The sequence below is a fragment of the Pezoporus occidentalis genome, unplaced genomic scaffold (genome assembly GCF_034315485.1).
Source record: "Pezoporus occidentalis ecotype Australia unplaced genomic scaffold, CSIRO_AGI_Poc_V1 ctg44, whole genome shotgun sequence".
NCBI classification, from domain to species: domain Eukaryota; kingdom Metazoa; phylum Chordata; class Aves; order Psittaciformes; family Psittacidae; genus Pezoporus; species Pezoporus occidentalis.
In genome coordinates this window covers 3,895,331-3,923,318 of record NW_026915769.1, presented here as the reverse complement: position 1 = coordinate 3,923,318, position 27,988 = coordinate 3,895,331, and the positions used below count along the sequence as shown (strand labels likewise).

Here is a 27,988-nt window from a genome sequence, read left to right as displayed (position 1 = left end):
AGAACACTACTTTGTACCATATAGCCTAATTCAAGGCTTTTCACGTGAAACATTTGTTTTGTTTTGGTTTTAAGACATTTGCTTTTCTAACTGCTCTGTTTTAATTAGAGCTCAACCTGAACCACAAACGATAGATTTGAACTTTCCCAGAGTTCAGTGGTGTTCAGATCTGGCTTTTGGTTTGGCCCATCACAAAGACAGGGGTCAGCTTCAAAGTTCAGATCTGGAAATGGGCAGCTACAAAGCAGGGGGCCGAAAAGATAATTTAATGAAACCCATGTCTCACTTTAATAGTGGATTTGTAGTAGAGACACTTAATGAGTTTTTTAAACATACCTGTATGTAAGCAGTGTCTCAAAGGCTGTTGTTAATACTCATTTATCTATTTAAATACTCTTGTATTTATACTGCAGAAAGGGACTTTTTCCTTCTTTCCTGGTCACAAGGCCTGGATCCTGGTCTGAAGCTGAAGTACCCTAAAAACCTACATATTTTGCTTCTGATCTCTGTTTAAAAGTCATCCTTCAGTTCTAGGTTATCATACTTAAAACCAGTGGAAGCTCTTTGACGGCTAGAAATGTGATATTTATATCCTCATAGCATTTAGTTTTTTCAGCTGAAAGGGCAGCTAACTCACAGAACTGGCATCTGCTCATTTGCCAAACTCTTGCAGGCATGGACCAGCTTTTTAGGTGAGCTTGCTTAGTATAAGGCAAAACACAAGCTTAGCAAAACACAAATAATAAATAACAACCACTGTTGTTATACTGGATAAGATAACCGGACTGGTACGGTTAGCTGGACAGGTTCAGATTAAACACTGATTCAGTATTTAATATGAACATTAATTAAGTATCTTTCATGAATCCTAAGACTCATACGATTCTTCCTTGTTAATGTGAATCTTGTCACTTCCCAAGTCCTGTCAGGACCAGAAACTCCAGAGCTGAAAATAAGACTTTGCTCTTGTGATGCTTCCAGACTCATTTTGCAAACCAGAGAGGTTTGGACCAGAATCTAAACTTTGTGTATTTATCCAAAACCCTGTGAGCTCTTTACTCTTCTAAATCTCTTTCATATGTGTGATTTTTGCCATGTCTTGTTCACTGGGTTTACAAACTCAGCTAGCAGACACTACACTAAGAAGCATAGGCATCATTACTTGAACCTAGCTCTCCTCCCTGAAAGATTGTCAGGCAAGATAAATGTGTCAGAAATATGAATGCAGCCACACAAGCAGTGTTGGAGCATTTGGAAAATATTTAAGCAAATTTCATTCCACCCTTCCACAGGAACTTTCTTATTTGCTTTTCACAAAGTCTGAGCTTTGATGAGAGTAACTTATGGGGTTACTGCCCAGCTGTTTGCCCTGTGCCTGGAAGATGTGACCTCTGCAGTGGAATTAGCAGAGCAGAGCACAGGCTTATACTGAAGATCTACAAACCCAGCCTCTCTGGTGCAACCACCAAAGAAGGGCTAGTTTGCGTTGGATTGTATACTAAAGCCGATGAGGCACAGTCCTTCTGTTGCCATGAGAGCTATCAAGAGAGTGATAACATCCTAAACAGCCACATCAAGACTCACCGCATCTCACCTGCCAAACTCTACTTTGCCAAGAATGTGCCAGAGAAACACATTAAAGCCCACACACCTAAAGGATGAGCGGTGAGTCACCAGTGACAGTGCTCATATTATAGAATTGCTTGTGAAATTTGACATGTTGAGTTGGTCCTCTAAGGTATCCTGCCAGGTATTAGAAAACCTGCCAGGAACTTCTGTAAGCAACAGATATGTAGGAAAACCATAATGAGCAATATACAGAATTATCCTCCAGGAGACAATTCAACGGCAAATCCCAGCAAATGCAAGGAGAACCTCTCCGCTATGTTCCTGTGCAGAATTTTACAGAAAAGACAACATCCTGGTATATTATTTGATACAAATTATTTTTCCTGTTTTTTGTCAGGTTTAAGAAATAGTCTTCTGTCTATGTTTACACAGTTTTGAAGAAGGCCACCTTGAAATGCAGAGTTACTGAACAAGATGAAAGCATAACAATTTCTGTGTCTGGAAAGCACTCTCTCAGGCACACAGGAGCTGTTTATCCATGATCACTATGTCTGAAATGCTTTTCAGAGGCCCTAGCCTGGCTGTCACCATTTCTGAGTGGGCAGTACTTCCTCCATATTCATTGCTATTACCACAAAAGGGTGTGTAGATCAAGGTAATTCCAGATGTAGTTTAATTTGTAGTTATTTGACATAACAGTCCTCTTGTATTGTTGTTGCAGTGAAAGCTACAATGTGAGGACAGCTATTTCTCTGGATTTAGATTGGAAATCTGACAAATATTTAAATAAATATTTCTTTTTTTGATCTTGTCTCGACCACATAGATGCCTAGTATATGAATTTCAGTTAAATGAAAGATACTGATGCTCTGCATAAATCTTATTTTACAAATGTCATGACTAAGCAGAATTAGTACCTTATTTTATATAAAAGGATTCTAATTCTGTACTTGATAGAATCAAGTTAAATGATACTCTGAAAAAAAAAACATAGAAAAATACACTAGAAGAATTATGTTTAGTAGAATATCTTTATCCTAATCAATGAAACCAAGAAAGTCATCTTCTGACTTTTAATGTAATGAAATCTTTTTTTCCCCAGTCAGAATATAAAACAGGATAATGGACTGATAGTGGAATGTTCAAGGGTGGGATCTCCTTTTCTAAAACCACCATATACCCTCAGCAATTACACTTAGATGACTGCTGCCAGCACAGTTGGAAAGGCTCACTGTGCAGCAGAATCTGGCTTAACTCTCTGGTGGGATAACTTTAGACTCTCTCCCTTTCTTTGCGTTTTCTGCTCCCAGTTTTAGGGCTTCCCTATGCAGTTTGATGGCTTCTGGAAGTCTTGATTTTTGGTGTCTGATTCTCTCAGTGTTTGGTAAGCCTGGATTCCTATCCCAGCCACATGGAAAATACTAGGTGGAAGAGTATCTAAAAGACAGGCTTTAGAGCCAACATCCCTTTGCAGATTTAGCTCTATTTCCCTAGCTCTAGCCCTATAGATGTAATTAATTTTGTATACTATAAAGATTGGCATCTAATCTGAAAACAATACCTTATACCTGCAAAATGTCTTGGGCTAGGCTTGCTAGCCACTGCGGTTGCTTTCTATGTTGCCAAAAGGGTATTTCTAGATTAATACATATATATATCAAACAATTGTGCTGGCTTCCATAAGAAGCAAGTACAATAAAAAGTCCATGTTGACAAATAGAAGAAGCCAGCTTTTAAGATCCTACTTAAAGTTGCACGTGTCTTGCTAGTAGTCAAGAAACATCATCAACTCCAAACTGGGACATGAAAACATTTAACATCTCTCTGAAACAGAAGCAAATGCAACCTCAGCAAAACTTATGGCAATTAACTATTTTTTGAAATTAAAAGTAAAGGAAAGATGTGGACCTAATGATATGCAGGTATGGTGTGTGAGTGCAGAATGTTAGGAGTGGACTCTAAATGCTGTGTACTTCTCTGGTAGGCATGGTGATCCTGAGCATTGCTGTGTCCAAATCCCTTTATGACTCTGGCAGTAGATGACCAGTTCAATACCTTGCTATAACAGAATGTAGAAGAGCAGAGCAGAGAGGTCCCAGTCCCATGAGGTGTTGCTTTTTTTCTTTGAGTTCTTCCATCCCACTATGAAGCTGCATGGACATCCTCCCTGAATTTGTTTCGGTTGTTGGCTGAGAAGTGTACAGCTAAATTCCTCTGTGGTCTTCCCACAAAGAGAATCCAACAAGAGGACAGTTTGTTCTCTTACAGGTCCTTCTGCCATATGACTTAACCTCCTTGTGCCCCAATGAAAGAGGGGAAATAGTCTTTCTTCTGTTGTCTTGTCTAGTTGAGAGATGCAGCTTCTTAAGACAAGGACTACCTCTTCCATAGACAGATTTATGTCTAACAGCAATTTCAGCTATGTATGATTTAGTACATTTGATTTAATTATTATGGCAAACTGGTACTGCCCCACTAGTAGGGTTTGTGCAATACATTGAAGTAACATTCATGATTTAACTGAACTGCCTGAAGAAATTCTGAAACAAGAGCTGAAATTTCATCTGCAGCTTACATAGATACACACAGACACCCACCCACAAACACTTTGCCATGCCCAGGTATAGGAGCTTAGTGCTTATAACTACTCATAATTCAGTGAACTCTTTAAAAGGTGTTATTATTTAACATGTCTCTGCAGCAAAGCACAGGTGTGCACAGTGATTTACAAAAGAATACAGACATGACCACTGCCCTCAGGGCTTTGTTATCTAGGTTAGAAGTGACATAAGATAATACAGGAAAAGATGACTTCATGCAAATGGAAGCACAGATTTACTTTGAAAGAGATATTCTTCAACATAGGATATTTATGTCAGACCACTGAAATGATTGCAGTGAGCTAATTAAAATACTGACCCAGAATAAAGTCCACTGAGAAGGTCTGATTCTGCAAGGCAATATTTTCTTAATATTCATAAGCATGGTAGTAGGGATAACAGAGTATTTGAGAAATTGGGCCCATAGCAAAGTCAAATATAATCACAGAATAACAGAATAATGTAGGCTGGAAAAATCCTCTATTGATCGTCAAGGAGAACATTCATTCTGAAATGATTCATTCACTACAAGCTCAATCCACATACATGAAATTCTCAGTGACTAAAATGGTTTGGTAGCAATGGTAGCAACCTATCATGATCTTAAATCAGATTAGACAAAATTTCCCTTGCTGTGCACCACACCGGTATCTTAGAATATCTTTAAAAGGCCATATATTAGTGCACAAACACTGCCAAGAGCAAACCTAAAAAAAAAAAAAGAAAAATATGTGCCCACATAGCTGTAGATTCCCTTCCCTTTTTCTTAATTATCGCTTTTATTTCTCTCTGTGAAAGGCCCTTGAACAAAGAGATCATAATGCGCTGGCAAATCCTACATATAAGACCTGTTACAGTGAATAGATTGAGGCAGTTGAATTATTAGACTAGACTAGACCAGACCAGACCAGACCAGATAACAAAATCTGCTTCCTCATAACCCCATTTAATTTAAGAATGTTAGCATGCTTTAGGACCTAGTTTCTCTGAGACATGTTCAGGAGGCTATGCTTTCCAACAAGGGGTGCAAAGAACCTTTATAAAAAACCCAGTATGCTGCAAGATATCTCCAGCTGAGCTTTCACATATTACGATGTATCAAACCACTAGTCAGCATTGAAAAGAAAAAGCATCAAACATTCAGCAGGGAATCATTAAGTCCCACAATGGGACGTCAGCAGGTCCAGAAGAGAACACAGGCAGGAGACAATCTCTCTGCTTCAGCTATTGCTTCCCACACACTACTTCGATAGTATTAGCAGTAGCATTGTGAAAACACAGCCGGCTGTGACACTGCACAGGCTTTTTTCAACGGTACAGTGTATCTGGGAACTACCCCCTCATGTGTACTGTGTATTTCTCAAGCCATGCTCTTGTGCATTCTTTAAATGAGTGCTTTGCACTATGTTCTGATTAAACCCTAACAAAAAGAAGCAATAGTGCTTTTGGATAAAGACTTAATTTTCCCATTTTCTGTGAGAATGAAATACAGATCGTTTGTTAGGGCTGAGTTAGTAAAAAATATTGGCTACAACTAATATAGTTTTCTTTAGGGGAGAGACCAAAATATTCATATTTCTTTGGGCACTTCTAAATATCCTTTCAAAGATCTAACGCACTAACCTCACAGGAGCTGTCCCAGAAAACTTCACCAAGGGACATACTGCCAAAAGACAGTGAAAAACACAACAGAACTTTGGAACAAAATGCTGACTATTGTTTACAGTTGCCAGGAGTTAACTGAATATGTTTAGGGGGTAATTAAGTAAAAAAACCCTGCAAATTGCTGGAAGCCTCGTTACAGACATCACTGTGGAAAGTACCACCAAGCCTTTAGAAAATAACCATGAAATTGGAAAAATGCTTGAAAAAATGTGAAAAGCAGAGGCGTAGTAAGTAGTTCTTTTTAATAGACATGCTTCCAAAAGTATATAAATAGTGACAGCAAGGAGCTGCAAAAGGCGAGTGTGAAATATATCTGGCTCACGCACAGCCCATTCTAAAATAAAATTTGACAAACTCACATGCGCACCAGAAAACAATCCAGTTGACAGAGTGACTCTAGACTGATGGCCAAAATTTTGGCACCTCTAGCCGTAAAAACTTAGTAGGATTCTAGAAATGAAAAATGCTGAATAAAAGAAAAGCCTGTAAATAAACTATTATGCCATAGTACTACACATCGTTAGCTTTGAAATCAGCAGTGTGCTCTGTCCCAACCACGTCTGATCAGAAATAGACATCATGAAGACATATAGGAAGAAGCAGCTGAAATCATGTGCAACTCCTGCTCTATCTCTAGTCTGACTTAACAAGATTATTTTAGTTAGACCATAGTAGAAAACAGGGTTTTAGGAAGGAAATTGAGAATGAACAAATATTGTAAAGAGAACATTACTCAACATGACCACCAGAAGACTCCAGCAGGTTTGACCAGAAAGTCCTGCCACAGCAAGAGATATTCAATCTGCACCAGATTAATCACTCAGAAGTACATCTGAGCACAGGTGCTACAAGAGGTACCTTACAACCTCGGGTAGCTGTATAGTTATGTGTTCATGTATAGCTATACGACCACAGGCTACAAAGTAATTCATCATTCAGTCAGTACTTTGTCAGAAGAAAAAAGCTGGTCCACTTCTCAGTGGAGTGGACTCCTGAGGAAAACCTAAACCAAGAACAATGTCAAGAAAGCCAAACATTTCTCGCATGAGCATTCACTAAAAAGGTCAATGGTGAACTGATGGTTATGGAGCTAATATCATAGACAGAGGAATATCACCTCAGCATTAGACAGAAGGAAGTATTTGTCCAGGCTGAATGCTTTCCAGGTAGCTGCCCTCTCTCTGCACGTTTAATGAAGCCATTTTAGAGTTATTTGTCCTCAGAGTCACTAGTGCTAAAAACCAATGGAGAACTCTAATTAAGAAGAATGAAAAGACAAATGTATTGTCTCTGTCTAAAAGAAAAAAGGAAAGGAATTATAGGACCAATCAATTTAACATCAGTAAATGAAAAAATATGGGAACAAAACCCCATTTGTAAGCTCATAACTGAGAACAAGGAGATGAGTAATAGTCAACAAGGATCTGTCAAGAACAAATCATATTAAACCAACCTAATTTCCTTCTTTTGCCACCCAGGGCCTCAGAGGCAGAAAAGCAGCAGTTTATACCATATATCTTGGACTTAAGTGAAGCTTTTGACACTGCTTTATATGACATTCTCATAAGAAAACTAAGAAAATGCCAAATGGGTACATACCATCTGGAAATCATAATTGAAGGGTATTTATCAAAATAAAAGGATGTGCGAACTACGTTTCCTTCTGATCTCTGTTGGAACTGGTACCAGTCAGTATTATACTTTTGACTTGACCAAGGAAATAAGCGGTACCCATCGAATTTACAAATGATATCCAGCTGGGGATGACTGCAAGGAAACTGGAGGAAGTTTGGGTCAAAATTGAAAATTATCATGGAGAAATGGTCTGGAAAAGAAGAAAAAAGACAAAAAGACAAAAAGAAAGAGGAGGCAGATCAGAAAGACAAATACGAAGATCTGTACGTGGGAATAATCAGTTACACAAATGCAAAATGGGAAACATCTGGTGTGATAGCAGCTGCACAGAAGACTACTGCAAACTGAGTAAGAGTCAAAAGTGTCCTGCTGCTGTGAAAACACCATGCTGGCATGAGTAAACAGGAGTGTAGCATGTGAGACATATGAAGTGCTCCTTCTGCTCTAACCCTGAGCAGGGAAGACCTCAGCTGGAGCACCCTGTCACATCTTTGGCACTGCACTGCAAGGCACAGGCCAGCCAGCTGGGAAAGCAGGGGGAATGATCAGAGCTCTTGAAAGTGATCTGCAAGGACTGATGATGGAACACATCTAGGAACTGGTGGAAGTCTTTAAATATTTAAAGCCTACTGCTAGAAGAAAAGAGTAATCAGTTCTTAGCATCTGTAGAGAAAGAAGCAATGGGTTTGCATTCAAAAAGAGAGTTTCAGCTTCATATTAGTAAAACATGTAATAGGGGTCCTGAAGCACTGGAATAGACTGTAGAACCTCCGCTACTGAAGATCTTTAAAAACAAGATAAACAAAAAGCTGTTGTGAAGGACATCTGCATTATTCGCCTACATTGAGGGTCAGACTAGAAACCCTCTTGAGGTTCCTGCCAGCCCTGCATTTCTGTGTCTTTTTTTCTGCTTGTACAAATTGATTTCAGTGGTCTATAGCCCTGATATGCAGCAGTGGGTATAGTAAAACAGAAGCATAGAGAAATTAAACCAATCCCTTCTTTTAGATTATAAACCAAGAAGCCTAAAATTAATTACACTGAAAATGCAAATAGAGGAAGGATCTGTGTCAGACAGTAAGAAAACTCTCACTGACTACTATTGCTCTTGGATCGAACCCAAAGAGAAGAGCTTGTAATATTTTCCTTGAGAATTGCTAATGAATGTGTTGAATAAAATACAAAATTACAAAGGAACTAAACTTGTCCATAAGTCTTCATCCAAACCTACTTGGGTGCTGTTCTTTGAGTTTTAGTTTACTCCTCTAGATGCATCTATTGTCTTTTGCCCATAAAAAATGACTCAGTGTGTCCTCAACTTTCATTTACAAAAGAAGACTTGCTGAAAAGGATAGGTTTGGCAAAAAAATCTTCTGCCTATAATGCCTTCATTTCTTCTTACCACTGACCTATATTGTATTGTGTCATATAACCAATCTGGTGTCTTGTGTAATTTGTTTTGTTTAACAACAGTGTATTGTCTTCTTTTTCTATCATTGTTGATCCAAGATTTAGCAAATTACTGTCTAAACAGCAATAACAGCTAAACAGCTGCAGACATAAGACATTTCAGAATGATGTGTGGAGTAGCAATATTCTCATATAGTTGCTCAGAAAAATAGATGCCTTGCTAATACCTATGAAAGAGTTAAATTTTAACTCTGTACTTACAGCTAAATGATCAAAATATATATTTAACAAATATGATTCTCTGCTTGTTGTGGTTACATGTTGAAAATACACTGCTGAATATATGTATGTTCATGTACAGTAAACTACAGCAATTATGGATAATGTAATAATTTCCACAGCAGACCATACTAAATTTAGTGCTAACTTAGCAGTCTAAAATGTAGTCTGAGATGACATCTAAATTAGGGGTAAAATATAGGCTGCTCCATGACTCCAACAATGGATAAATAAGCTCCTCTCACCCTATCTGCCAGAAATCACTCGTTAAGGAAGCAATGATCCAGTATCTGTCTCTTTGAGCAGCAACTGCCCTCATTGTTGGGTATTAGAGCACTTTTAAAATAGAGCCCTAAGTTAGAATGCAAATGAACTGGCAGACCACAGGCAAGACTTTTCTTATGGCCTAGCAGGTTGCAAGAAGCGACCTTCAGCACCTTCACCAAAGACAAAAGCCTTCATTTTAATTATCACTGGTGGTCATCTCCTATTAGATTTATTAGATCAGGCAGTTATCAGATCAGACAGAGTAATATTCATGTTACTCATGAAAACATTCATTCTATGTTTTGTGAATTAAGTCAGAACTGTCTTCTTTGACACCAAAGCAGATACTCCTAACAGTGAAAAGGGTGAATTTAGGGGTTTCAATAAAAGCCTAACCAGTTCTTTTCCCCTCAAAATAAAGCCTTGGCAGAATTATTCTGGTCTATGTGACAGAAAACTTTAAGAAGTCATAGAATCATAGAATAGTTAGGGTTGGAAAGGACCTTAAGATCATCTAGTTCCAACTTCCCTGCTGTGGGCAGGGACAACTTACGCTAAATCATATCACCCAAGTCAAACAAGAATTTTTCATCTGAGACACAGATGATGGGCATATACAGCCCATAACAAGATGCCAAGGGTGTTCACTGGAAAAAGAAAATTCTAGCTTCAAAGTTGGGTCAAATCCAAATTTGCTGTTATTTATAAGTATTTCTTCTTTTCATGAACATTTATAGAAAGACTTGTCTCTGTTTTGTTGCAGAACAAGAATATTTTTGAAATCTCAGAAAATTCCATAAAATGAGATTATTGTTCTCCATTCAGGTATCACAGTAATCATTACTTAAATATTTTTAGCTGCCTAACAAAGACTTGCTTAGAACTGATTCCAAGTGATGACATGCTAATGGAAAGCTTTGTGTACAGCAGACACATTATTTGAGCACAGAGGTTCCACTCCCTCCCTCCCTCCCTCATCAGCATTTTCTGATAGGCTCTACTGATCCCACGACTTTAGAGAACTGCTGAGGTAATGGTTACACTGAAGTTCAAGGGAAGTTTTGGAACATCCTTTAGTTAAAAAACCTGAAGCAAACCCCCCCTTAATACTTAGCAGGACAACTTAGCTTGCAAAAAGAATCTGATTTTCAGTCAGTTCCTCTTTCTGAGCCCTACTTATTTTAGAGCTGCATTGAAACAGAAGAGTAATCTCTTGAGTCAGTATGGTTTCCATTTAACATTATCCCATGAGTTGAGATAATTTCATCACTACTATAGCTCTCTAGTGGGTGAAAGAAAGATGTTTTCCTCTATTCCTGAAGGTAATCAGGGGTATAATGGGAACAAGGAGGGGGCAAAGGGAAGATAAAGACAGGATGTTCTTTGGTTTTACAAAACTCATCAAGGCAAGCACAGTGTGAAAACTCATTGACAGGTTGCAGATACAGTGGGATGATAAAACGGCTTACCTTCTACTGTGGGCACATGTGGAATATATTGAGCTTAAACATAAAACGTAAGCAACCTCTCTCTGGCTAATCTCTGAGTAAATCTACAGAACTGTAGGTCACAGCTGCTATGTTTCCTGATAGAAATATATTTCTGCTTGTTTATAAGCCATTCTACATGTGTTCAAAGGTGTCTGAACAAAAATTTTCCTGGGTCTGATTTTGCATTCTCGTTTACCCTCATCCTGAAGAAAAGGAAAACATATCACTATGTATAATTTCTATTACATCTCATATTTCTAATATTTTGATTTATAGATGAAGAATAGATTAAAAATCAAACCAAACCAAAAAACAAGATGAAGAAAGAAATCCTTCAAGACAACAGCATACATGTTAAAACGTGGGTCCTAGATTTGACTTCAGCTGATGGGTAAAGAGGAGTCAATATTGATATGCATTTTTAGAGAGCACACTAGGAACTAGAACAGTGGTTCCCAAACTTTTTTGGATTGCTCTCAAGCCTCAGAATTTCTCGTGGACCACCAGACATCATTATCATCAAACTTTTAATTGAAAACACTATTAAAAACAGTGTTTAATATGGCTCTGTGGATTAGCTGTGAACCCTTCACCGTGGCCTCCTGGACCACCAGTGTTCCGCGGACCACGGTTTGGGAACCACTGAACCAGACTACACACATCGTACACCCCAACAAAACACTTCTGTGTCTGAAAGCAAAGTCAGTCCTTCTATTGCATGATGTGCTTAAATAATACACAAGTCAGTTCAACTTTCTTGTTACCTGAAGAACACAGCACCCTTTTGTTTTTCTCTCACCTTAAGTTTCGGTTTTTATTGCTTTGGAGAAACAAGCATATGGTGCCAAAAGACAGTTTATGATTGTTTCTTGTAGGATCTTTCTCATATCCGGCAGGGGTGTAACCTTTCAGGAAGCTATCTATGAAAATAAGAAACATAAACCATAAATATATATATATTAAAAAAAGACCATAACCCCCCCACACTGTGTGCTGGTCATTCCAGAGTGGTTATATTATCTGTGAATCCTAAAATAAAAAATTAGAAATAGCTTCTGAGTTGTTTTGGTTTGTGCGTTTTTCCCTCCTCTGGAAAATTTGTTATTTTCCTTCCCAAATCCATTAATGATGTTAAAGCTCTGTGTGTGGTCATTAAGGCATTTCAGCAATTTTCTCAAATTCTTTACAGTTATTCTTTGGCTCCACTATTACAAGATTGTCTGTTTCTCACCAGATAAACACACAGAAGAAAATGATGATAGCGCTGAGAAGGGAACTTTTAGTGAAATGGTATAAATAGGAACAGCAAAACACCAAAGGCCATGATCCAGCCCTGTGTTAAGTCAGTGACAGAGTGTAGCCTCACATGAGAGCAAGAGTGGACTACAGCATCCCTTTCAATTGCTCAGCCTCTGCATCTCCTTGCTTTTGTGCACCCTGCAGGCAACTCAGCCAACCAGTGTCTAGTAAAGAAAGGGGGCTTATTTACCTTCCTTCATATACTCAGTATCAACAACTATAAAATGGAACTGGGAATGAGTCAGGAAACTTGGCAAGTAGTGGATTATAGCAAAAAAAAAAAAAAATTCCTAAAAAGACTAATTTTTTTTTTTTTTCTAAGACTCTGCTTCCGTGAGAGTATCTCACTTGCTTTGGACAGGAAATAATGCTGCCACAGGACTTCCATAATTCTTGCATGTTCAATAGCCAAGGTAATGCAGAGGTTTGAGTTAGAGTGGGCGTGGAGAAGGGTCATTACAGCAAAACTAATATGCAAGAGAAGTCAGCAAGGGAAAACAGTAGCCTCTACTGTAGCTTGAAAGAAAACAAAACCTACCCAGCTGTTTTCTTTATAGGCATGTCTTGCAATACTTTTCACACAGCATCACTAATGGATGTTACTGGAGCATTTATAAAGGTGGATTAATAATCTTTCCCTCTGTCCTAGCCCTCTTGCACATTTTAAAGGGTCTGGTATTTTTTAATGTTGTCTGACTGCTTTTCTTTTTCCATGCAGTGCAGTTAGGGGTACCTCCTGCTTTCCAGTGAGCATTGCCACCAGTGACTCACTTATTATGCATCTGAAATACTTAAGGTTCAGCTTGCAAACCTGACTAGACAGTGTAAAAACAAATCATGTTGCTTCACCTCACCACTGTCCAGACTCATTGCCAAATTCCCCTCTGGCAAAGGGGGTTAGGTGGGACCATCAGGTGGCTTGTGCTTGCCTGTGGTAATATGCTCCAGTTGCACCAAGCATTTTAAATATGTATGTAATTCAGTAAGAATGAAAAATACGCACTCAGTAGTAATGCCCTCTTCACATTGCTGCCTGACACCATTGCTGTAGATAACGTGTGTATTGATTTTAGTAAGTGCGTGCTGCTTTTCTGCCAACCCATCAGCTTTTGGCTTCTCTCCACAGGAAGCAGGGAAGCTGCGTTCACCTATGCCATTACTGCTGCTGGCGTTGCACATGCTGTCACGGCCGCCTGCAGCCAGGGCAACCTCAGCAATTGTGGCTGTGACCGAGAGAAACAGGGCTACTACAACCAAGAGGAGGGCTGGAAGTGGGGAGGCTGCTCTGCGGATATCAGATATGGCATTGAGTTCTCCCGGAGGTTTGTTGATGCCCGAGAAATCAAAAAGAATGCACGGAGGCTGATGAACTTGCACAACAATGAGGCTGGAAGAAAGGTATTCCAGAAAGGAGAAGGGATGGGGAAACGTGCGCTGGAGGATGGGGGGAGGCTGGCTTGGTGGCAGGAGGCATTCCCTGAGAACTTACCCCTCTCTGCTGTTATCCCATACCCACATCAAGTTACCTGAAGGCATCTAATGTTTACATTCTGCTGCTGGCTTTTTTCTTCCGAGCTGGCCATGTATTATAGATGCTGTCCTAAATGATTCTGCTTCCTAAGCCTTCTTTCCAGTCCCACCCATAACAGAGAGGGCTTTGCTGGAGCTGTTTGGCATAATGATAAACCTTTGCTTTTCATCCCTTTGCAAAAACCTAGCAAGAGATTGCCAGGGCTTGTGATGTGACAGGACTGCGCCTGCATTGCTGAACTCCCACAGCACTTGAAGCTATTTATTCCATTCAAAACAAAACACTTCTTTGACCAGAGCTCTAAAGAAATACACACTTCATAGCAAATGCACAACTGTCAGTTTCTCACTGGCAAGCTACAAATGGCTGCATAAGTGTCCCTTTGGAAGAAAAAACCAGTTCTGTATCTGCAACCATAACTGAGTTGCTTGCAGCGGAAACAGTAAACATTGTGGAGCTATGCCGATTTATGTCCATTGGATAACAATCCCCAAAGCTTCCCCTTTAAAAAATATAACAAATATTTCTGCCTAATATATACCTACCTCAGGAAAGATTTTACTACACCCTTCAAAGTATTTTCCCCCAGGTAAATAAATGCTGCTTCTACCCCCCAAGTGTTGTAGGAGACTCCCACATACCACTCCTTCACACCTAGCCCCAAAGTTGGACTGAAATTTTCTCCTCTAAAACAGTGTGTGCTTTCAGTCCTACAGTGAGCAGTAGCCACTGAGGTGGGCAGAGATGGCTGAAATGGTACAATTCATGGTTGAACTCGTTGAAGTAGTACAAGTATCTTACTGCCCGTATTTTGTTTTTAACACTCAGTCCATGCAACAAAACCTCCTGGGGGGTTCAGTTGGCTCTGCACTGAAACTGAAGGTGGTGTATGGACAGTTATTCATTGGGATGGAAAGTACTACATAAACACAACTTGGTGAAAGAGACCAGTTATGGGGCATAATCTGAAGTGTAGAGACAGGATCAATACTCAAATGATGGTTGATACCAAGGTCTTCAGACAGCTGACTGAAGAGCCAGACAGAAAAACATCCTTAAGAGAGGCACAATGTTTTTTTCCAAAACTTGCTACCACAGGTGTAAGAGCACCTGTATGAGGTGCTCTTGGAAGACCAGAAGCTTGGAAGACCAGCTCCAGGTCTGACCACTTCTCTTAGCCTAAGTGTTTCACCTCCGCATCATGAATTGTGTTTGGATGCAAAAGATGGAAGCCGCATGTTAAACTTGCAAGGCAGCATTCATTACTGCCAGATGCATTATTAATCCTGCTTAAACTGGCAGTCTTCTGTAGTGGGCGTTGTGCCACCCCCACAGAGATGCTGGTGCATATGTCCTAGTTGTAATAGGTTACAGTTAAGATGTGAAAGAGGGACAAAAGAGCAAAAGTGCATACATAGATGGAGAACAGTGAAGTCCCTTGCCCAAGGACAGAAGGCAGCTCTCTATGAGCCAGACACTGATCCTAGGTCCCTCAGTTCTAAATATAGCCCAGTAACCACTAGACCACATTGCTGATTCTTATTAAGAAAATTATATTTTTACTTTTCATCAGCATTTCATAAGCAGGGGGACATAAACAAACCAAAGTGTCTGCTTTTACAGATATTGCTTGTAGCAGCATTAATGCAAATGCATTTCTTTCAACATTTCCAAAACCTTTATTTTTTACAAGTGCTCTTACAAAACAAATAATAACACTCTCTTTCATGTTTTTGAGACAGGAATAAAGAGGCTTGTAAATACTGGCAATATAGTTGTTTTTTTTCCCAATACATTTTTTTTTATAGATACCATTAAGGAATTTACCCACTTTTTTGTTGCTGGCATTTTTCAGTAGTTATTCATACCCATATATATTGACTGTAACCGTTAATGCATCTGGTCACTTTCAAAAGCTAAGGATGACTGAAAGAATTTTGTGTAGCTTTTTGTTTTTAAGCACAATCCATCAAATCCCAAGGAATGTGCTCACATAAAAGATGGTTTGGGGGTCAGGTTTAGAAATAATGTTGGTGTTATGACATACATTCCCATGAAATGAATATGCAAAGTTGTACTCTATATAATACTTAGTGATTTTGGTTCATCTGAGATCATCTGCTATTTGTATAAATAAGACATTCTGAATTTGAAAATGACTAAAAAATAAGGTTAGAACAGAATTCTGGAAGTTAGGATATGTTTTCTCTGTTTCAGAGTTGGACCTTTGCAAAAGCAGCCACAGAGTTTCACGCAATCTCAATGTGAAATCACATGTCCCTCCCAAGAATCCAGGCAAACTTGAAATCTGACCTATGCCTGCCTAAATTCAACAGTTTTGAGGGTCCAGGACAAGCATGGTTTGGATTGTGAGCCTAATACAAAATCTGAAACGAGGAGATTTGCTTATGTGTGATTGTCATTCTGACATTCAAGTCAGAAATAACTGCAGTTATGTCTGGAGACTTTCTGAATCTCAATACCAAACCTCCATTTTTCTTCCCTTTGCCTTCCAAAAATCTTAAAACACAGCCAGAAAAAGCTTATACCTCCCTGAGTAAGACTGTAAGTACCATCCTGCTGACCTGCATACAACTTCTTTTAAAATTTGGAAAAAGTTTGGAACCATGCTTCTGGTTCATAACTGCTATTATTAATGGTAAAAGTAAGGATATTTTTCTCTTGTTATGAATAGGAATAAAAAATAAGAAGGAAACCATAAGCAAATCAGATTTTTATTTTTTTTTACACCTTTGTTACTTCAGAAGCTCTCAAATAATCTCTCCAACATTAAGGTAGGAATGCCAGGACAGTAAAGGAAATATATGCATTTTTAGCTTCCTAAAGAGATTTCACAGCACTTTAACTATAAAAAAAGAATTATGTTTATATCTGTAATGTTAAGGCTCATGGTTCTTATTCAGTCTTACCAAATTGGCTTTTTGAGTTAGGTTAAGAACAGCAATAGTTAGCCAATAAATCTGCTATCTTTATAATAGCTTTTTCTTTAAATCCCAGAGCCTCCTATGACAGAAACATGAGGAAAAAAGGATACAAAGAACTCCCAAATCCACTTACAGTTATTTTCAACTTGCTCTAAAGTCAGTGGAAAGCCCTTGATGACCTCACTAGACCTCTACCAGGTGGCCAGAACATCATTGCTAGGATCATTATCCATGACTCTGACCACCAGTTTTGCCCCCAGAGCAAAACCTGTTGCATGTGCACCTCTTAAGCCATCGCATGGACTTTTGCATGTGCCAGCACAGGAATCTTGGCCACCCTCAATATCCCCCAGCACTTGTCCCAAACATGCCTGGGAGTCAGAGGCATTTGTAACTATAGCGGTGACTATAATGTTTTGCTCTCATAGGAATGGTTTAAAAAGCTGGCCCGCTGGTATTTCACTGTTGTTAAAAATAGAGTTCTGAGGAATTTGTCTTTGAGGAAAAAAAAAGCATGCTGAATAAATAATTGCACAAACCTTGCAAACATATGAGGGGGCAAATAGTTCTGGGGGCCCTTTAACTTGATTCTGGGGCTGAGATTCTCAGCACAACACTGATAAAGTACCTTCTTGGAAAAAAGACAATATTTAGGCTTTTCAGGGAATTTCTGATGACGGTGGAAAGAATGAATCCTTTAATTGCTTTGCATTGCATCCCCTAATGGCTCTGCATTGCATTTCTATAAATTGTTTCAGCTAATGGCGAGTTTGTGAAGTTTCTAACAAATTTGTAATGAATAGCACCAGTAACAGAATAATAAACTTGCCCTTGGTGCCATTTGGAAGAAATTAATGCTTAGTGATTCCTGGTGACATGAGATGCTACTGATGGAAGATTTATGGTTTGCGGCAAAACAGCGCCATGCTGTGTAAAAGACCGAAGCAGCTGGCTTCACCACCAGTTTTTAAATGTCCACTATGATTCAGGATGGAAAGTACAAGTATGGTAAATGAAAACGAGGCCCCAAAGGGAGACAAGTGTAAGTCTAATGCAAATGTGACTGAAAGAATGGCATGTTGCAAATCTGAATGTTTACAGAGAGATCTGTGGGCAAAACTTTGATAGAGTAATGAAAAATTAAATACCAACAAAACCAAGTAAGCTTTGATGCTGTTTTATGAGACAGCTTTCCACCATGTATTTTTAGAAACAAGCATTTTTATTCTGGGATAAATGAATTTAGAAAGAGTAACATCTGGGAAGGCACACCATTAATCTTAACTTTTTGTTGAAAGCTTCAAAACAATGAGCAGCTGTCATGGGGAATCTCAATTATAAATAAGGGGTTTTCTGTTTATTTGTTTGTTTTTAGGGGGGCAGCTAAAAGAACAAGCTGACAAATTGGTAGCAGATCACAGCTTTTACCAAAAAGAAAAGAAAGAAATGTTTCTAACAGATTATCAATCAATTATGCTCTTATGATAGACAATGACTGCGGTTATGCAGACAAAAAGCTGGCCTATTTCTTTCCCTTCCAGAAACACACCCATTACACTGACTGCCAGCAATTCAGCCTGGTACCATCCCAATATTTATTTCTTTGTAATATTGATGGGTTTTTCTTGTTCTTTTTTTTTGGAATACCTGGAAGGTGATGACATTTTATTTTACATTTGAAACAACTAAAGTGTAGGGACAAAAAAAAAGAAAAAGTAATTCAGAGTCTCTTTGGAAGAGATTACTCAGTTATTTGGGACAACATTTCCATCTCAGCCATGGCTTGTTCTCACAGTTCCTGGTGCTGCAGGACTGTGGTACTGGGAAGGGTTTTTTGCTGACATGTTTTGGCTGTAGGGCAGCTAATGAGGTGACCTGTTGGTCACTGTTCATTAAACATGTATATATATATACCCCCCCCCCCCATGCATATATGTAGAGTGTGTGTGTGTATATTTATGCGTATTTATACATATTTATATGCATTGTGCATAAAATATGTAAGAAAGTGTTGGCTCATTTCACTCCCCATAAAATATTTAAATTAATAAAGTCACTTCTGCAAGATGCACAACATGACCTAATACATTGCAGCCTGCTCTCACTGTCACCCCACAGGTCACAAAGATGCAGTGAAGCAGTGTTCAGGAGAAGACTGGATAAAATGCTCAAATTCACTGTGGAGGCTGAATCCGAGTTTCAAAAGTGAAAGCCAACTAAGTTTATGCTCCTATAAGTCTAAAATATTCTTAAAAATGTGACTTTGTTTCTTAAGTCATTTCAGTGATTTAAAGAATGTGACTTTCCAGGTTTTACAGGCCTGAGTCCATCATTCGCTGAAAGTTTCTTTCTCTGAAAGAGAGAAACTAATTCACTGCACATCCCTTGTGAGACCACTCATGAAAGAAAAGCTTTTGATAGTTCTATTTCGTAGCATACTTTCCACTTTCCCACTTAAATTGATTTGCAGACAGATATAAATCCAATTTCAAAAAGTTTGGTGTTACAGCTTGGGTGGGTTAGATGGATAGCTAATGCTTATCCATATGTCCTGAACATGCAAGCTTTGGCTCAAAATCTCATGAGGATAGTTCTCTTGCTTCCAGTTGGGCTGGATTTACTAGCTTATTTTTTTCTTCCAGAAACACACCCTTAACATTGACTGCCAGAACCTACATCTGGTACTATCCTACTTTTTTAACATTTTGCTTTAAAATTAGAGGGGAATAGCCAAATATTTTAGGACTTGCTAAATGGTTTTATTCTAAAAATGCACATGCCCATGCATACAATGCAATGTGTGCAAGACACATATCATCCACCAAGTAAAAAAATCACTGCACCCCTGCAAACCTGACATCTCTATAAAGGCTGACAGAATAAAACCATCAATGAAATACTTTTAACCCTTTAAGATAATATTTAAACGTTTACCTTCAAGTTTCACAGCAAATTCCACAGAAAAGACAGTGAAATACTGCAGTCACACTTGGTTTGGGGGTGATGTGAAAACTGCTTCTAAAGATTTTTTGGGATCTTTGCGATTCACTGTAAAAATATAATTCAGAAAGTTTTAACCAATTGCAGCAGTTTATTGGTCAAATTTAGCAGCTATTTTATCTTCTTCTGGAAGGCAGGAAAGAGGCACAGATGAGTTAACCTCTATAGCCCATCTTCATATTAATAAAGAGTTTCATCTCAGAATCCCAGGATTATTTTCTTGCAAGCTGAGAGGAGAACTTGGGTGGGCATTCTTCAGTTTGTTTTTCTTTTAAATGCATTTAATGGGGATATTACGGGAAAGAGTGCCTAACCTAGGGAGGCAGGTGAAGGGTAGGAGGAGGTGAACTGATTCCTCTTGCAGCTCAGGGGGTCCACAGCCCTGCTGAGCTCTGGTCAGTGTCAGGAAAAAAAGCCCTCATGCTGTGGATGGATACTGACCTGCTGCAAAACAGAGGCTCCCTGCTCCCATAAAACTAAACAAAAAGGAAAACAGGGATGTGAGAAGAGGCTCAGAAAACAGTAACTCAGTTTCTCATCTCCCATCCCACAAAGTATAAATACTGTTTTGATGCTTGATGGAACAACCTCACAGAGGAGCAGAAAGAAAAATATGTCAGCTGAAGCACTCACTTCCTGCTGGCTCCATGTTTTCTCTTTACGGGGCTGGGCACAGCCCAAGGAGTCATGGCATGAACTGCTCAATTTTGGGCTCTGTGAGCTGCTATTAATGGATAATATTTTCAGGACATTTGTACTGGAGTGGCATTACACCCTGCTAATGTTAGTTACACCCCTGGCTATCTGCGTTAAAAAACAAACCCCAAAACCCCAACTTTGTTTCCCAGCTTGGTCCATGAGATCAGCATTTTGTCAGCAGTCGTGGACCCTAGTCTGCACTGAGACTAAGGTTACCCAGTGCCTATACATCATCATCGACAAGCCATCAGCTCTCATGGCTGCAGCTGCATGAGTATCAAAGGGGTGGTGACATCTTGTGACCAGGATCCACCTCTTTTGTTGTTGCTATTACCCAAAACAAAAATTGATCACTTGCATATTTGATGGGGGAAAACTGAAGTTTTCTATTTCATTTTGATGCTGCAGTCAAAAAGTAATATGGATTTTGTTACATTCAACATCTGGTCCAAAAATGTGCATTTCCACTAAGGAAAACACAAACCAGAAAAGGCAAGCCAAAACACACACACACAAAATGTTACTATTGTTTCTACATATTTTATCCAGATAGGATTTTTAATATGTACAGAAACTGTATCTGATGTTATGCAGTTGGGTCTAGATATGGAACTTGAAAGCATGAATTTCTTTTCATGAGTATCATTTTGTTTTATTTCAGCCTTTGCTAGTCTTTTCTACTTAACTGGCAGCGGACAACCCTCAAATTGCATTTTCAGTGTATGATTTATATAGGTATAAAAATATGTGGGATAAGAAAGCTTTAACATTATATTTCACAATTCATTGAACAAAGTAGCAGTAGTTAGAAAATTTTGCTTGGCAAGATCATACTGGGGTGGGAGTGGGCCTGTGTGTGGAAAAGGGACTTAAGGAATGTTCCTACCATTAGTCTGAAGCAGTACAGTCCAGTGATGGGAATTTACTCTGGGAGGTAGATCTTGCTGTAAACCATTCAAGATTAGATATGAGGCACTGACATATGACAAATGAAACTGCTGAGAGAGTGGGTTGCACGAGCTAATGATTTTCAATCTTTAATCAGGCACCTACCTTGGCATAAGGTATTAGATTTGAGTAAATAAATACCTTTAAGGCTCAGGGTCAAAGCTTTGATGGGAATTTTGCTGAGGAGAATACAGCAGGAGGGAAACTGAGGAAGAAAAATGTTATCTGCTCTTCATTCACAGCATTGAGCTAACAGGGGCAAATCCTGGCACCTTTGCCAGTTTGAGTGGCACCTTGCTGCAAGCGGGAAGCTGCTCAAGATACCACGCAGATGGACATACCTCTGTGAAAGTCAGACCATGCTGGCTTGTCGGCAAAGGGAATACTCCACTGCATCTGGGTGGAAAGAGAGAAAAAAGTTGCTTAGAATCTGCTTAGTTTGGGCCTTGTATTCCCTGACCTCCAAGTTTTTGGGCACAATTTTATACCCTCAGCTGACTGTGGGCACAAAAATTATAGCATTCAGGAATTTAACTACCTGATGATTGGGCCTGTGCTCAGTGTTGTAACCCCAAGCATTCCACATTCATGAGAGAAACCTCCAAAAAAATAAAAAAACTGTGAGATTGGCTTCAAGATCATGAATTAATACTTCTTGAAACTTCTGCTTTTCTTGAGCCTGTGTGGCTTGTATTTGCAAGTTCTTCCACCATCATAAACAGTGGGAACCTTCGAAAAAATACAGCAGTGAAATCAGATTTCTGTACAGCAAAATGACTTGTGAAACTGGACCTTCAGGAAGACAAAACCAAAAAGAGAAATCACGGCTTAGGATAAAGTTGCTGGACATTGTACTACAGAGGATGCCAGGCAGTGCTGTGTATAAATGGCAGCATCTCAACCAAATTTGCACAGAGAGGCAAACGTACACACACACATCCGTATATAAATGTGCGTATACAAAGATACCCGTACGACACCAGAATGGTTGATATCTTTGTCTGTCAGGAACAAAGACATTTTCTGTTGTATTAGGGAAGCACACCAATGACAGAGATGAAGGCTCCTTGGAACAGTGTCCAGTGTGTTCAACCCACACAAGAATAAGGAGTCTCACAAGCTTCACCTCCTCCCACTCTCTGAGCAAGTTACTGACTTGGCCTTTTCAATCAAATAACAGACATCAAAAATACACCCAGAACATGACAAAACATGTACTTTTCACCAAGATTTACTACTTGGGGAAAGAGGAGCATGAATCAGATGTGGCAGACCTATCCCATTGGCAATGCTTTCCTGGAAGTCCTTAGATCTTAGTACTATTTGGCGAAGGTGTAGAAAATATTACCTCCATCCACCTTTTGTCATGGATTTTACTGCAATTCTTGTGGCTGCAACTGAATGTTGACTAGTGGTTGAGAAAGCTGTAGAAACAGGCTAGTTTAAAAAAAAACATATTTCAGCAATATCAAGCAAATCTTACAAAACTTTTATACCTCTCTACATGCACATCTAAATACCAATAGAATATATTAACCCAGTTTTGTGGAACAGGATTGGAATCTTGTTTGTGGGTCTTCAAAAAAGCACGTCCTTTTGCACAGGACAGTAGAGATAGAGGAGACATCAAAAAGATGCTGGAGTTTTTCACAAGGCATTCCTTTATTCACTGACACTGAAATTCTGCCTTTTCTTTTCTAGAGTAGTTGCAGATATAGGAACTTCTCTAACCTGGTAAACCTTCCTGGAAATCAAATTTTCTGTCTCTGATAGGTTAACTTGACCCTGACCTGGGAAAAGCCTGTGGTTGCAGAAGGTCTAAGGTATTCTTGAATAGGATGCTCAGCTGTCTTGTACTTGCTACTGTATGTTGGAAAGGCAGAATTAAAACCAAATACTCTCTTTAATATTGAAACCCCAGAAATTGGGGAAAAAGCAAAACATACAATTTAAGTGAAACTCAAACAACTCAGGAGGGTGCCCTCTATTTGCAGGGATAACCAGATCTGTACAGCTTTTATTTTAAGGCCAGTTTCTTAAGCAGTAAGCATTTTTTACTCCCTTCTACTTCATTATGCCATTGTACTCAGATTTCGGCCCTTTTATCCTTTGCCCATTTCAGTCATGTTCTGGGATCTGCAATGAAACCACTGCAGGAGATGGTCTGCAGCATCAGTAATGCTTTAAGACAAGCTCGGTAGCTCATATTTCTCTGTTAGCATCCCATTGCAAAGGGGAAAGATCAGTTTGCTTTGTTCTTAGGCCTTGATTTTCATAAGCTAATGATGACTGTGGATGTAATTATGGTCAGGCTTCAGTGGTAGCACAAGGGCAAAAAACCAGAAAGGCGCTTCCACAAGGCCAGTTTCCCCTCTGCCATGCACAGGGAGCGGGAGGGCATCTGCCTGTCTTCCCCCAGGCATACACCCATACCCAGGGAAGGAGGGATGTGCCAGCCATAGCCCAGCTTGGCTGCAGCAGAAGCAGGAGGTGGAGCATGATCCTGAGCACCCACCAGTTTGGGTCCCTTCTAGGGAACATCTGATGCTGGATTAACCTCCTTGAGATTAACCTGCTCTATCAATAGCAATAAATGCTCCCATTTCTGTGCAGTTTACAGATGAGCAGGACCCTTTAGTGGATTTTTCCTCTAATGTTGCTCAGTCATTGCTTCAGTGCAAAAGATATCTGAACACTTGCATGATAGTCAGGTAGATATTGCAAGGAGTGCTGTTTTAAAGGGGACGGTATACTCTGTGGGTTGAATAGTTAATAGGTATTGCCGCTGCCACTATAGGCAACATTTTTCATTAAGCAGTGAACACAAATGCCTATTCAGCCACACAGTATATGTTAAAGCTGTGATATTAAAAAACTGTGATATTAAATTTTTTTTTAAAATGCCTTTTGAGCATTACTGACAGCAATTAAGGTTAAATATTCTGAATCACTTAAGAAAACACTTTTTTCCTGTTTTCAAAATGAAAACGGTTTGAAGCGTGTTTTTTTAAGTCACTGCAGTCCTATAAGTTACTTTGGCTCTAAAGACACGTCTTCTGAAATTTAAGTAAATATTGTCCACTGTTTGGAAACAGAATGAAAACATTTTCTAACAAAATGATAAAACACTGCATTTCCAACCAGGCACCGCGTAAAACAAAATGTGTTATAAGCATTCGACTTGGTGCTGAGAAGATTTATAAGCATGCATTCGAAAAATTTCAATCAGCAGTAATGAATATTCATATGAACTAACAGACAGATTTAGGCAAGTTTGCAATATCATTTTCTTGCAGTAACAATATGCAAATGTCTGTACACACAGGTTCTTGAAGAGAGAATGAAATTAGAGTGCAAGTGTCATGGAGTTTCAGGTTCCTGTACAACTAAGACCTGCTGGACCACGCTTCCTAAATTCAGGGAGATTGGATATATTTTGAAAGAGAAATACAATGCTGCAGTGCAAGTGGAGGTGGTACGAGCCAGTAGACTAAGACAGCCAACCTTCCTGAAGATCAAGCAGATTAAGAGTTACCAGAAACCCATGGAAACAGATTTAGTGTATATCGAAAAGTCACCTAACTACTGTGAGGAAGATGCTTCCACAGGGAGTGTCGGTACCCAGGGACGACTCTGCAACCGTACCTCACCCAATGCGGATGGGTGTGACATGATGTGCTGCGGAAGAGGGTACAACACACACCAGTACACCAAGGTGTGGCAATGTAATTGCAAATTCCACTGGTGCTGCTTTGTGAAGTGCAACACGTGTAGTGAGCGGACAGAGGTGTTCACCTGCAAATAATGGTGTCATGTGCAAACAAACAGAACCAATCACCACGAGTGAAGAAAGTGGAGTACAACCAACGACGACAGCATCATTTTGCACATCTAATCTTCTTCGGGAAAAAAACCCCAAACACCACCACAACAACCACTCCCTCCCCACTACTTACACTTCAAAGGATGGTGCATTTTTGCTGGCTGGCTGTTGTAACTGCTTTGGAAACAAGGGCAACAGGATTAAGGTGATGTTGACAAACACATGAAACTTTTTTTTTAAACTACAATCTGGGTGTTGCAGATTTTCGTGTGTTTTAAGTTATACATATCAGAGAAGCTGATCACATTGCAGCTCCCATGAAATTTAAAAGAAAAAGACTCTTTCTCCTATTTTACAACAACAAAACCACCAAGCCCTGTGCAAATAAAGACCTTTTTTTTTTTCTTTTTTTTTTTTTTGTTTTTAAAGTAAATGAAATCTTCACTGACTAGAACACCGCAGACTTGCTGCAAAATCCTAAATTTCTACGAAAGCAGGTAAAGAGAAAACAGCTGGTAGGGAGACAAAATCTGTGGCGGAAATACTCCACTATCAGTTTGGAAAAAATAACATTCACAAAATTACATCAGCTGCCAGTGACACTGGAACTCTTTGAATGAACATTAAAAATAATTATTTATGTTTTTAATAGTATCAAAAAATTCTAAGCACTAACGGGTAGCTATGTCTTAATTCTGTACTAAATGTAAACTTATTGGAACTCTGACTATGACTTTCGTATTTGGTTCTCCCTAAGTTCTTCAATGCTACTGATCTCTTGTCACTCCACTATTAGAGTTCAATTACTGTAGGCCTTAAGCAATTACCAGAATTGAGCAGAAAGATCATGCGAAACTGTGGTTACAAATGCTTGATAAAGACTTTTCCCACTTGCCTCCTGATTAAGAATGACTCTTTTTAGACTCAGGCTTGAGGCATGGAGCACCTGCTCTCAGCTCCTTGTAGGGAGTTTTAGGATACAAAGACATGCTTCGACAAATATCAAAGGTTTTGCTTTGCTGTTAAATGCACTGGCAGAATCTTTCAAGCATTGTGTTTTGCCTTTACTGGTTGAAAGTTAATATTACCAGTAGCTTTAAGTAACTTATGCTCAGTATGAACTGAGAAGTTAATAAAAATATGGTAGCTAAGCTCTACGTTGCTGCAACCTGTGAGCTGTGGTGGCTTCATGAACATGAGAAAGCTAAAATATGGGTTCGTCTGTGTTGTTGTTATTCTAAGGTTGGAAATAACGTACCCCGTGGTAAATACATGAATGTTAAGGAAGAAACTGACTTTTTACACCAGCACTCAATTCTAATTTACACACCTTTTCCCTATGAGAGATTTAAAGAAAGTCCTCAGATAATTTACTACTGTAAAATCTAGTGTTTGTAAACCCAAGAGTCAGATATGCCCACTTATAACACAGTGCATTTAAGCACATAAATGTTTGCTTGTAGCAAGGGTCCCTTCCTGATTTTCTGAAAACTGGGATTAAAAATTTCCTAACATCTGCATATCTGCATTTCTAGATTTTGTTTCATTTTATTACTTTTATTGAGGGGCTGCGCAGCCATGGGCCCTCCCCACTTGACATGGAAGCACTTGCCACACCACATGGTGCCCTTGGGGCAAGGGGCTGGTGGAGCTACTGCTCCACCAGCTCCCATGCTGGATATGTGAATGAGCCAGGATTACCTCCATATTTTATGGGCCTGCATTATCAAAGGTAACTAAATACTTGGGGACCTTCATTGAAACACTCATGAAGACCTGTCTTTCTGACCCCAAGCACTTACCCTCTGAAAATCAGAGCCCTTTGATGAGCCTGCCATGGAGCAATCCAAAGTTGAAAAGCTCATTTTTTATATTGTTGCTGTTGGTTTCTAAATGCCAACCATGATGTGAACAACCCCATAGAAGTCAACAGGGGCCCCCCAAAATGCTAGAGTCACTCCATATAATTTAAGTCCCTTTGATTCATGGGTATTGTTGTTGAATAATAGTGATATACTGTACTTTCACTACATTCTTGACAGGAAGCAAATAAAGCTCCCAAGCACAGTAATGCACAGTCTTATGGTACTAGATACTGTAAATATATTAGAATAGTATTTGTTAAGTACAATTGAGGAATCCAATTAAGTTATATTATTGTATATCGTTTAAATGTCTATAGAGTATTTTAAATTATTGTGAACTACACTGCGTTAAAAAAAAAAGGTTATATATTATAACACCAACCACTCCGAAAAGTGGACCAAAGTGACACTTTCTTTTTTTTTACATACCCCAATTTCAAATAGCTTTGTCAGCTACTGAAACATCATGATAACAGTCCTACGACTGGATTAGCTGTCTAGAATTTGATGTTTCAGAGCACCCTATACAATTTTTGTTTTTGTGGGTACTGTACGGCACAAAGCAGGGGATGACCATGGGAATGCACGGACTTGGAACTTTGTCCCAGGAAAAAACAGGTTTGGTCAGAAAACACCATTACCACTAATGTACTGAAACATCCCCCTCCCCCCCAAATGGCAACCTTTTAATGAAGGTGTCTATGAACAGAAGTGGGTTACACACAGCTTTTATTTTAAAAGATGTAGTTTGATGTCAAAGAACTGTGACAATAGAGGTTTGAATGCAACCAGCAACACAACATGGTTTAACCACACTTTAGCCATGACAAAACTCATAAGACTGTATGTTATTAAAGAATTTAAGAGCAAAGATCAATTTGTTTACTATGTTAATGTTTTATGGCAAGCAGAAAACAAAAGATAAAATGTGTGTCCATTAAAACTTACTTTATTCCCCTTCTA

At 39.1% G+C, this 27,988-nt stretch overlaps 1 protein-coding gene across 5 annotated transcripts in view; it reads left to right on the top strand.

Moving 5' to 3' along the window:
• WNT7B (Wnt family member 7B) overlaps positions 1–27,988 on the top strand; it is a 96,396-nt gene extending 68,408 nt beyond the window's left edge. For all 5 annotated transcript variants that reach the window (XM_062634937.1, XM_062634936.1, XM_062634940.1 and 2 more), the window contains exons 3-4: positions 13,341–13,612; positions 24,663–27,988. In XM_062634937.1, coding sequence (XP_062490921.1) covers positions 13,341–13,612; positions 24,663–25,142 — 752 coding nt within the window. In that variant the 3' untranslated portion in view covers positions 25,143–27,988. The remainder of the gene's footprint in view (positions 1–13,340; positions 13,613–24,662) is intronic.